This window comes from Cercospora kikuchii, assembly GCF_019650295.1.
Source record: "Cercospora kikuchii DNA, contig_00001, whole genome shotgun sequence".
Classification (NCBI taxonomy): Eukaryota; Fungi; Ascomycota; class Dothideomycetes; order Mycosphaerellales; family Mycosphaerellaceae; genus Cercospora; species Cercospora kikuchii.
This window is the reverse complement of record NW_025408582.1, coordinates 5,559,403-5,571,287: the sequence shown is the minus strand read 5'-3', so window position 1 is coordinate 5,571,287 and position 11,885 is coordinate 5,559,403. Positions and strand designations below refer to the sequence as shown.

The 11,885-nt window shown below is 51.3% G+C and overlaps 4 protein-coding genes across 4 annotated transcripts; 2 read left to right on the top strand and 2 right to left on the bottom strand.

The window, feature by feature from the left end:
• Positions 1–1,466: 1,466 nt before the first annotated feature.
• On the top strand, positions 1,467–3,455 carry CKM354_000215700 (uncharacterized protein; the record flags this gene model as incomplete). Its single annotated transcript, XM_044797305.1, has 1 exon — positions 1,467–3,455. The coding sequence occupies one exon, from the start codon at positions 1,467–1,469 to the stop codon at positions 3,453–3,455; it is 1,989 nt and encodes a 662-aa protein (XP_044653240.1).
• A 1,920-nt stretch (positions 3,456–5,375) lies between these two features.
• On the top strand, positions 5,376–6,931 carry CKM354_000215600 (uncharacterized protein; the record flags this gene model as incomplete). Its single annotated transcript, XM_044797304.1, has 4 exons — positions 5,376–5,497; positions 5,550–5,766; positions 5,812–6,080; positions 6,157–6,931. 4 exons carry the CDS (start codon positions 5,376–5,378, stop codon positions 6,929–6,931), a joined length of 1,383 nt encoding a protein of 460 aa, XP_044653239.1.
• Positions 6,932–7,358: 427 nt separating this feature from the next.
• CKM354_000215500 (uncharacterized protein) lies at positions 7,359–9,472 on the bottom strand (the record flags this gene model as incomplete). The annotated part of the gene is made up of 9 exons (XM_044797303.1): positions 7,359–7,647; positions 7,701–7,769; positions 7,825–7,891; positions 7,955–8,286; positions 8,340–8,374; positions 8,440–8,643; positions 8,692–9,267; positions 9,322–9,335; positions 9,406–9,472. The coding sequence occupies 9 exons, from the start codon at positions 9,470–9,472 to the stop codon at positions 7,359–7,361; spliced, it is 1,653 nt and encodes a 550-aa protein (XP_044653238.1).
• A 1,061-nt stretch (positions 9,473–10,533) lies between these two features.
• CKM354_000215400 (uncharacterized protein) lies at positions 10,534–11,807 on the bottom strand (the record flags this gene model as incomplete). Its single annotated transcript, XM_044797302.1, has 4 exons — positions 10,534–11,068; positions 11,120–11,427; positions 11,479–11,583; positions 11,652–11,807. The coding sequence occupies 4 exons, from the start codon at positions 11,805–11,807 to the stop codon at positions 10,534–10,536; spliced, it is 1,104 nt and encodes a 367-aa protein (XP_044653237.1).
• Between the last annotated feature and the right edge of the window lie 78 nt (positions 11,808–11,885).

The following is an 11,885-nucleotide window of genomic DNA, read 5'->3' as shown; positions in this document are numbered from 1 at the left end:
TTTTTGGGGCGTGTGAGGGCTGTTCACACCCCACTGGGAACCATCGAACTCCTAGTCCCTTATTTTTGCCCACTTGTGCCTCAGATAGACGTTCCAACACTTTCCCAATAGCCGCCCGGCCTGGTGTACGGATCACACAGTCCGTGAAGACTACTTCAAAAATGCCAAGACCGGTCCGTGCGCATGCACAACGAAGTGAACTTCAACACGATGGTTGGCGGCGATTGCATGTATACTTCAGCCGATGTTTCCGTGTATTACGAGAAGCATTGGATAAAACTTGCTCGGTAGCATTGGGATCATGCTCACTTGTCCACCGTCAACAGTGCACAGGACTACTGGTCGAATTTCTTGGCATTCTGCTCAGGGCATGCTGGTCGACACAACCGCTACTCTCAACAGACATCAACCTTCTGGACTTGACTTCACGTCGTGAGACAAATACTGCAACATCTTTGAGTTTGGTTCATGCAATCCCCCAACGCTCATCATCAAAGTTCTCATGACAGCCGAAGCAAGAGTCTATACCACGCGGCGTGCAGCATACCACGAGGAACGCCGCGAGCGATGCAGCAAGCGCGAAGTCCAGTACTGCCAGTATACAGCATGTTATCGCCCTTCGACAACAGTACTCTGACGCTGAGTTTCAGCGCAGCTCAAAGTTTGCTCGCCTTTGATGAGCGCATGCAGTCAAATTTGATTGCCAATTCGACCGAGATTACGGATTCGACTCCTCGCAGAGCAGCCAGTCTACCAGTGTGACTCGTTGCCACCAATCTCTCGAGGGTCCGATGCGGCCTGTCGGAGGGGGAGATCCTGAGTCCCTGGACTGCTGCTGTGACATTGTCGCAGTATACAAACCCGACAGAGCTGGGCAACGCCTTGCATACAGTCAGAACAATGAGAGCATGGTGCCCACGCGACCTCCACAAGCCTCACGCTCGATGATGCTCCTTGCGTTCACTCAGCCCAGGCCCTCCTCATCACGTCGTGTCATCATCATGGATGCGTGCGGTGGTGCTGCTGTCCTACGAGGTGCAGCCGTACCACCGCAGAGATGCACATCGGCCCCGCGATCTGCGGTCGTGGAAGATTGGAGGAAGACGCAGCCTGTCAGAACGCGGCGGAGCTGATGTAAATAGCGTTTTGCGGGCCGCGCTAAACCCTGTTAAGCCATTTCCCAACTTCGTCCGCGGCCAAGACCTGCGACCTCACCCAGGATAGCAGTAAATATTCTCTGTTTCGGGCGAGGCTTCCAGCGTGCGCCAGCATGATGGATTCGATCGCTTGCGTGCGGCGGTCATACGCCGAAGGTTCTGACTTTGATTTCGGAAGCAACCCTGCGATCCATGAGGGGCCACTCTCATATACACGGCTTCCGGCTGGCTGGTCGCCAAAGACGCCTTGCGTCCTTCCCACGCTCCACAGCACACTCGCTCGCTCGTATGCAGTAATCGCTAATCAATATGTCACAAACTCCCAGGTCGACGGTTGGGACCGTCAAGTCCTGGAACAGTCGCTATTCAGGATGGACTGATGATTCCTATGCCATGCAAAACAGAGGAATGGAGGAGGTAGAACGAGCAAAGCTGCGGCCACCACGAACTTCGAACGAGGACTTTCCATGGCTATCGTCAGAATTTGAGCCCATTAAAGCAGTGCAAGATGCGAGAACAGGAACTCCTCCGCAATGGTTTCGCGAAGGACAAAGTGCGAACAGGAACATCTCGACACGTTCAGGGAAATCAGTGCGATCGGGACGAACAGGGAGAAGTGGTGCACGCGATAGCATTGTCGACTTGCATTTGATCGTGTCCGATCTCGATTACTACGCTGGTGCCGTGCACGATTACCAGGCGGACGAGGAAGCCAACTTCGAGGACGATCTCAAAGGATGGGACGAAGAACAAGCGTCTGGCGACTGGCCACTCTCCGATGGCGATGAAGGCAGCACATTTGGTCAGATTCAAATCATCCGAGATGCATCACGGATGGGCAGGAACGGTACTGTCAAGCGCAATGGTTCACAGAAGCAAGGCAAAGGCGAGAAAGATCACAATCTAGTCACTTGGGATGGGCCAGACGACCCGACGAATCCAAAGAACTGGTCAAAACGCAAGCGATGGGCGGCTACAATCACAGTGTCGCTCTTCACATTCATCTCGCCGGTATCGAGTTCCATGGTCGCACCAGCTCTGGCTCAAGTACGACAAGACCTCAACATGAACAGCATGTTCTTGGCAGAACTCTCGCTGTCTGTGTTCATTCTCGGCTTTGCATTAGGACCACTGTTCCTCGGACCACTTTCAGAACTTTTCGGGAGACGCATCGTGTTGCTGCTCAGCAACGTCTTCTACTTCGCTTTCAACCTGGCCTGCGGCTTTGCAAACAATACTGGCGAGCTTGTCGCATTTCGTTTCTTCGCCGGTCTTGGTGGTTCCGCTCCTTTGGGTATCGGTGGTGGTGTTCTCGCAGATCTATGGCTTCCGACAGAACGTGGTAGAGCAATGGCTCTGTACTCTCTGGCACCTCTTCTCGGCCCAGCAATCGGTCCCATTGCTGGAGGTTTTGTCTCAGAATATTCTACTTGGAGATGGGTGTTCTGGTCCACTTCGATCATGGCCTTCTTTGTTGAGATCCTCGGTTTCTTCTTCCTTCAAGAAACATACGTCGCTACCGTTCTGGCCAAGAAGAAGCGCAGACTGATCAAGCTCACCGAGAACAAGGACCTACACACCGAATTCGACAACCCATCGCGCAGTTTCGCAAACCATCTCGGCGTTGCGCTCAAGCGACCTTTCATCCTGCTCTTCACCCAGCCCATCGTTCAAGTCCTGGCTCTCTACATCGGCTACGTATACGGAGTACTGTACCTCGTCCTCGCATCTTTCCCCGCAGTCTGGCGAACACAATACAATGAAAGCGTCAGCATCGGCGGTCTCAACTACATCTCACTAGGCCTCGGCTTCCTCATCGGAACACAAATCGCCGCAAAATTCGCAGACAGAATCTACAAGAGACTGAAGGCTAAAAACAATGACATCGGCAGATCCGAGTTCCGCGTACCATTGATGTTTCCTGGTGCAGCGATGGTGCCAATCGGACTACTGATCTACGGCTGGAGCGCCCAATTCAGAGTCCACTGGATTGTGCCAAATATTGGAACGGCGATCTTTGCGGCTGGCAACCAACTTGTTTTTCAGAATTGCCAGACTTATCTCGTGGATGCGTACACGCGATATGCCGCGTCTGCGATCGCCGCGACAGCAGTCTTACGATCACTGGGCGGTTTCGGTTTCCCGCTATTTGCAAGCGCGATGTACAGCGGCCTTGGATACGGCTGGGGTAATACCACTCTGGCATTCATCGGTATTGCAGTCGGCATTCCTTCGCCGTTCATCCTGTGGTGGTTCGGAGAAACTTTGAGGAAAAAGAGTACTTTCGCTGCAGGATAAGCGGAAGTAACGAGAAAAGACAACATTCGTTCGGACTTCAGTGTACAGCGACGGCGTCCTTGGACGTCACGAAAGCTCGTTTCTCTTTTCTTGCTGCAGAGGGAGTTGTGACAGGATCTCTCTATTCCGTATGAGTGTTTTGTTTCTGGAGAACGACAGAAAGCATGGTATAGATAACGTCCACATTTGCATGAGATACCACATGAGTATGAAATTTCTAATGTTTTCCAATATGCAAAAATACCTGCGCAACATTTGCATAGCACTGTCGGGAGTTGAGAGATGTCTCGGAAGAGGCTGGAATGTCTCACTCAGACTGCGGTAAGCCACTCCGGCTTCCTTCGATTGTTGGAGCCGTGACACATGCTGTAACGTGTAAGCTGGGGAAGCGTGTAAGACTAAAAATGCTTCTTCGGGTTGCAAGGCAGCAGTTGGCCTTGCAGCGGTCTCTTTGCCTATCGTGGCTTTGCTTTCGGAGAGGGATATCGTGATCAATGTACTGGTCCGCCAGACGGAGACCATGCAGCCGAGCCACATGCAGTAATGGATCGGAGTGAGTGAAGGTTGAGGTCAGGAGCGTTGTCATCGATCGCCTGGCCTGAGACTAGACTCTTGGATTGTGATAAAGCTACATTCGACATCATATGTCTTTCCTCTGCAGCTTTACTTGCACTTTGACCGGAGATGCACCCACTGCCGTGGGAAACTGTGCTCGGCGGCTGACTAACTGCTTAGCTACAGCATGAGCGCGATGCATCATTCGAATCTGTCTGAATATCTCAGATTCGTCCTATTGATCAATACTGATTTTATTAATCGAAATGTTGATAGTACCTGTATCTGCAATGCTTGGAAAGACTCAGTCAACGGGCGTTGATAACCAGAAGAGGACCCAAGTAAAGTATCTCGCAGGCATAGGCGGTCATCTTGAGCGCTTTTCAGCACTGCGACTCGGCGACAGGCAATGATCCACAAGCCTGTCCCCCTTTCTAATGGGACACCGAGCTGCTCATTCCAAGTGGTCTTAGATCTTTTGATGCACCACATCAGTAGAACGAAAAGGATTGATGAGAATCACGGAGAGTGTCTCATGCACACAACCTGACAGCACCGCGGTCCTGGGCCGCTGCGGGAACATTCGACGTTTTCCAGAAGTTGCCATGCCAGCTCGTGGGTGGCTGTGCAAAATTTGCAGTCAGTGATCGTGATCCTTCGCCACGACCAGTCGTGCTGGGCTGTGGCGTAGCGGCAACAAGCGGCGCTGGTCGGCATGAAGCAAAGGCGTGAAGTGCACCGCGCTCGCGAACAACGAACATTTTGAAGACAGCCAAGAGCCCAATTGAGGCCGCACGCGGGACTTGCAACCGATGCTTCGAGGGACATCTCTAACGTACCAATGCTACCGCCCGGCGTCAACACAGCCCACAATGCAAGCGATTGGCCACGAGAGCTCCATCCATGACCGGTCAAACTCAGCCTCGTCTGGTTGACTATGTTATTCCGAGCTGTGCACGATGAGGCATAGAATTGCAATAAAATGAGTATCCCAATGCTCCCTGCCGCCTCACGAATTGCCGTCCTCACTTTCAACGCTCGGTAGTCAATCATGGCGGTTCTTTTGGCTTTTCCATTGGCGACTTTATTGCTGTCAACCGCCTAGCCCTCGAAATTTATCAGTTCGCCAGTGCTTCATCTGAATTGCGAACAAAGATTCAAGATCTTATGATCCATTACGCTGAGCTACATACGCTGATGTACAGGATCATGGACGCATGCCTCTCAGGAAGAACTAAGATTGGATCAGCTTCTCAGACATGCATGGAATACCACATTAGTCGCTGTCGAGGCCACCTAGAAGCATTTGACCAGGAGACAAGAGCGATAACATGTAATGGCAAGACGCGATCTGCTGCCGAGAAGATGGCACGCATCGGCCAGCGTATAAGACTCATGCCGAAAAGCAATGCTCTCCTCGAAAAGCTCAATATAGAATTCCACCACGATGTCGAGGCTTTCCGCCTGTGTGTGGATAATGTTATCTTGTAAGTGTTCCACTGATTCAGATCTGTTGGCAACGGTGCTGAGCAATTCCAGCGATGCCCAACAGCGGATTGAATGCTCCGTTCGCGAGATCGCCAAAAGTGGTGAAAAAACAGCGTCTAGCATTGGTGCCATCGTCACCATGCTAGGTAGCATACCCTCAGACTTAGGATACACCTGGGAGGGCGGTGGGTTCAAAGGAGTTGCGACAGTGGTGTTGGCAACCGGACAACAGATCTCAGTTCCATCCGATCTTTGGAACAGCTTTGAGGTGCGCACTCCATATTCGCAACGTAGCCACACTGACCATGCCCAGATGCTTCACGGGTTTCTCCTGATCTGGAAGGACTACCCTGGACATAAACGTCTACTCAGGCACCATTACTACCTTATAGACTGCAACAGTGGTCTAAGCATTGATGCAGCGAACCCACAGTCCTGGAATCAAGTAGCTCGTCCTGGAGCCACGTTTAGGATAAGCATCGCGCTCGGTACATCGCAGTTATGGAGAACTACAGGCCAATATTGTCCCAAGTGTAACAGCGAAATGCTGGAAGACGATGTCTTCTCGGGTTGGAGGCACTGGTATGTCACATTGAACCTCTAGTTAACGAACCACTTGCCCTCGCTTACTGTTCAGAAGCACAGATTGCGATCTCAGGTTCAATTCTCAGCCAATTGAGAGCTGGCATCACGAGTCTGAACCAATCGACGCGATATATGAGTGGCACGAAAAGAGTAACATGAATCAAACCCGTAACGCGAAGGGCTCAATGGGGAGCTCAGTTGCTGTCTCACCAATCGGCAAGGCATCTCAAGACATGGGGTCGGAGCGAGGGTCGCTTGCATTTGGCGTCCCTCGAGAGCGAGATCAAGACAGAGAATTTGACTTGAAACACGTCACGATGGTATGGGCTCCAATCTTCAACATGGTTTTTCGAGCCCGGGGCTGCATGTGCCGACTTGGTGGAGACTCTTCACCTTTTGCAGATGACATGGACCTTCCCTACGAAAGCCCTTGTCGTTTACACTTCCCACAACACATAGCTGCGAGAGAGGGGCTGGAGCTCCAAAGCCCTCCAAAGGAATACGATCCCGACCAAGATCCGTACTTCGATCGGTTTGGCGGACGGATGGCCTTTGCTGCTTTCATTGCCACCAACCCGATTGTTGAGAGGTCCCTGGACGTTCGCTCACTCCTACCAGAAGGGAAATGGTTCGAAGCCGCCAACCGATTAGCGGCTGCGTCACAGATAAAGTGCCAGCGTGAAGCTTTGCTGGACTGGCAGAACGATTATCAAGAATGGTACTTCACTTGGCGGAGCAATCGCACAAAGGAAGAAGCAAAGCTGAAAGCGCGATTTCAGGCGGGCCGAGTAATGGGACAACTTGAGGACCCCAAGAGATTGAAAGTACGCCGGGGGAGCTTTTCTTGACATGCAGGCGTCTTTGTGTTTTTCTTCATGGAATAGATTGCGGAGTTGAATTTGGGCTAACTTAGATCAGACTCAGGTATATGAATAGGCCGCTCAGCTACAATCTTCACATTCACGGGCATTGATGCTTTGCTTGGCGATTACCGACTTCGAACGCGACCGTATCAGACAACCTGTCTGTTTGTGTCAATTGATCAATTATGTAAAGTGTGTTCTCTGGATATCAGGACCATGAGCTCGGTCAGAGCAGTATGGAAAGCCAAACAGTGAAAGAGAGTCTTTAGCACGTACACATGCTTGGCTATCAGCTGCAGCCAGTGAATGTGTAACCACGGGCACAGAAGCCTACTTAGGAACGACGTGTCTCAAGATTCTCGTTGTGTTTAGCATTGGACGTATTAATCTCCGGTGACCCACCACCCCATTCTTAGACCTTCTGTTCAACAGTCTCAGCAACCTTCTCCTCCCTATCCGGACTATGCTCGAGCTTATGCAGTTTCCTCTGCTCAAGATTTCCGTGCTCCATCGCGAGAGCAGTATGGTATTGCACTGAAGTTTTCCACGGCGCTTTGCCGATGTATGGAATGCCGTTCGGATCTTCGAACATGAATTCCACTTCTTCGAGAGTCTTGCCTGCAGTTTCTGGGAACAGGATTGCGGAATGGATGAGCATGCAGAGGTTGAACACGCCGAAGACGATGTAGACCTGCCAGCGGCTGGACAGAGTGTTAGTGAAAAGTGGTAGCGAAATGCAGAGGTTTGAGCTTACATGTTGACGAAGGCGGGAGGCACAAATGCTCCAAGTGCGGTGTTGAATGCCCAGTTGGAGCTTGTAGAACTAGGAAATGTCAGTACAGCTTGACCAGCAGATCTATTTTCGACAGGAGACTCACAGAGCCACAGCCTTGCCTCGCAGACGCAGTGGAAACAGCTCTGGAGGGTAGACCCACGACACAGGACCTGCAAGTACAGTCAGCATCTAATGCTTCGGGCTAAATGATATCGTAAATAGCATATCCTTACCCCAAGTCGGCGCAAAAGACGCCACAAACAGATACGTCGAAGCGATCAAAGCCTTCGCCGGCGCTCCAGAGAGCTCCATGGAGACAGCTTCAACACCGTTTAAGCCTCCAGGAACCACACGTCCATAGTTGGCCAGCAATCCAGCATTCGTAAACATCCAGATCATCATCAAAGTTGCACCAGCGATGAGGGTAGGTCGTCGTCCCCAACGATCGAGCCAGATCAGAGCCGGGATAGTCATCAACACATTGATGATGTACTGGATCGAGCTGGCAAGCAGGTTTGCGTTGCCACTATACCCGGCCATGGCGAACACATATGTTATGTAGTACCTTGTTGAGAAGTCAGTGTGGCGCATCAAAGCTTAGCAATTGGATAGGCTTACATCATAACGTTCATTCCTGTGAGTTGAGACCAGATCTAAATTTATGACACATGATTAGCAAGACGCACGAGAAAGTGGGCAACATCAGTGGACACCATACCTGAGTGAACACTCCAATATGTGTGCGGAAAATGTATCGCGGTGCCAATAGCTCCCAGTAAGTGACATCGGAGTTGCGAGCTTCGAACTCGCACATTTCACGAATGTCAGACAATTCTTGGGCGACGATTGGTGCATCTGAGTTGCCTTTGCCGTGAACAAGCGTGAGAACTGCTTTGCAGTCGTCCCAGCGATCTTTGCGAGCCTGCTTTGCGTAAGCAAGAATTCTACAACATCTGAAGAAAACACTTACAAGCCATCGAGGAGATTCGGGCAAGAAAAACATCGCACCAAACAAAAGCACAGCAGGCAACATCTGCAAACCCCATGGAATTCGAAATGTGCTAGTGCTGTAAGTTGTCGAAGTCTGTCCTCCCACAAAACTAGCACCATAAGAAATGTAGTAGAGAATCAAAATTCCCCAAGTGATCGCCCACTGCTGGAAAGCGACCAATCTTCCACGTTTCGAAGGTGGCGCAATTTCACTAACATAGACCGGGACCTGAGCAGATTCAATCCCTACACAGAAACCGTTGATGATGCGGCCCACGATGAGCATTCCAATGTTTTGCGAAGCGCAGGTGATGGTCGAGCCGATCACCCAAATGATGCAGCCAATCATGATGGATTTCTTCCTGCCGAGAATGTCTGAGAGATAGCCAGAAACTAATGCGCCTACCCAGGAGCCGGCTGGCATAGCGGCGGAGATGCCTCCTTGAGTCGATGCTCGTGGTCCGGAGCAGTTGATACTGTCATTGAATGGAGGACCTTCGGGACCTTGGTTGAAGTAGCAGAGGTAGGATGTTGTGGAGATAATGGCGCTCATAGACTGGGAATTATCAGTTTGTGTCGTCTCGGCATGCAAAGTAATTCTATAGCGAACCGAAATGTCGAAGCCTGGAGCATGTGTCAGTACTTGCGCTGGAGTAGTCTTACATCAGTTCGCTCGCAAAGATATGCGACTTACCAAAAAGTCCACCTCCAATCACCGCCACAGCCGTAATGGCATAGATATTGCCTACTTTCCACGGCATGGTGACCACTATCAACTCAGTGAGCCTTTACTCCAGAAGGGACAAAATAGTGCACGCCAAAGGCGAAGAAAATCCAAAGTTTGGAAACAACCAGAGCGGCAGCAAGCAGTAAATATCAACACAGCGCATTCCTCGCATTCAGCTCGCCAGCGTGACACCCCTCCCATCGGATGCCGTCCTAGCCTAGCAGGATTGATCTTCACTGCGCCCCTACTAACAGAGTGCGACGCCGCCACGCCGCAACATCGCATGGGAACACGACTTCATCGTGCTTGGTACGCTCCACAGCTCCCATGTGCTGTACCTCCACATCGGGAACCTTGTGACCCTTTGCACGCACAGGCAGTATCGTGTCCTGTCGGACGACACTCTCCCGACATGCCAAAGCTCCAACGAATCAGACCAGACTTCCCAAGAACAATCCCGGCTCCAGAGGTCTTGTATATACCAACCAAGTAGGATAGGATTTGCGCCGAGAAGCACAAGATACCAGGGACAGCTTTCTAGGCAAAGTGGACGCATGAGCAAAAATCCTTTGCGGGGTCGCCAACAGGATTGAGATGTTGCATTGCAAGTTCGCATTCTCAGGGTCTTGTGTGGAATCATTGGTTGAAGACGGCGAGGCGAGTTTTTGTCCTCCACTCGCTGCACTCCTCCACATGTATTATGACTCCAATTGAATGCGGGAAATCTGGGGTAGCGCGGCACATGGCTCGTCAGTGCAACGAATACCAGAGCTCGTGGCGTCCTATAACGTTGCTGGGAGAGCACAAAACTTGCACAAAGTCGCTCCGCGTCGCTTCGCTAAAAGGTAGCAGACGCCCACGTTTCGGATCGCTGGCCGGTTGCGCTGCAGGTCTTGAGGCCGCCAAGTGCGTCGCAAGTACGAGCTGATCTTAATCCAATATGGCGATCGTAGAGGTAGAACGAGAGGATCTACTGGCTCCTATCGAGGCACCAACATGTGTTACAGCGCTTGGAGACCGGTGCCGAGAGCACGGAAATGAGCATGCGAAGATCATGTCGTGTGCAGGGCATGTTGTTGGCGTTGTCGCATCTGTTCAATTTATTGTCTGATGTACACTGCGCTGCACTTGAATGCCACGCACATCATGCCGCCTGTCGACGCCCGTGATATCCTGCAAGATGTATTCCTCGCTCGTGGAGCCAGAATCACCAGAGAGCTTTCTCCCCAGTTGGCTGGTTGTCACATCGGTCTTCATATCTCCTCTTTCGCGGCCGCCGAAAGCGCTAGGATCGCGGTTGTACGCCAGGCCATCTCTATTGTACAGCTCTCCGCTCGGCCCGCCTAGATTTCCCACGCTCGAATCGCTGCCGCCAAGCTGAAACATCTTCCGGAATAGAGGCCGAAGCGTGGATATGCATCCTACAATGAAGCCAACACCGTTCTCCGCGTAACCCCAAATCATGACATCGGCGACGCTGTAGAGGTAATCGTGACTGTTGTTGAGGTTGACAGTATATTTGAGTCGAATGCAGGCAGATAGAGAGGCCAGAACTCCGAGCGAGAGTAGAAACCCGACCGAAACCTTTGCATTTCTGTTGAGTTTGAGGTTCCACAGCAATGGAAGTGGTCTGCTCAGCATTAGCAAAAGATGGCAAAACCTCTGATTGTTTTCTACTCACATTAGCGCGCAGAACCAGTCTGTGACGATATTCACGGCGGTGTCAGCATAGTAGATATCCGCAAGGTCCTGGCTAGGCAAGCAGGTTCCTCCAGGGATATTCGTATTCCAGGCGTAGCTGACTGGCTTACATCTGAAGATGATGTAGAAAAACGAGATTGCGTTCATGAGCACGAAGCATGCTGACATTGCCCATAGCGCCCAGGTATATCTTGTTTTCGGACCAGCGACACGAATGAGCATGAGTGAAATGCTGAGCTTGATTGGAATAATAGCCAGGCAGAAGAAGATTTCGAAGAAGAAGAACCACTGAGTGAGCAGTTAGTCGTTGGCGCTTTGAAGCGACAAGGCAGTTCTCACCATCATCGCTCGTTCGGTCTGCGCGTCGTTGAGCTTCTCCTTGTGCACACCAACACCTAGGAAAGAGGATCCAAGGCAGAACACAGTCAAGGCAGTGTACGGAACCTACGTGTTCATGTACGTCAGTCAAATTCGCATTACCAGATGGAGGGCGTAGGAAGCGAGAGACGTACTGCTGCCGCCAACATCGTCCAGTCATCCCAACCAAAAGAGTTGTGCTTGATCCTGGTGTAAATGCGCAACGGAAACACTATTGCCGATATCGCAAAAAGTGTGATGATTGTCGCGGCCACATTCGGCGCGTGGTCTTCGAAGATGAAGGTGCCCATCCTGGCAGTTGGTCGCTCCAAAAGCTTTAAAGACTTCTTGTCGGTCTGAAGCTAAGTCATAAGATCCACGAAGTCCAA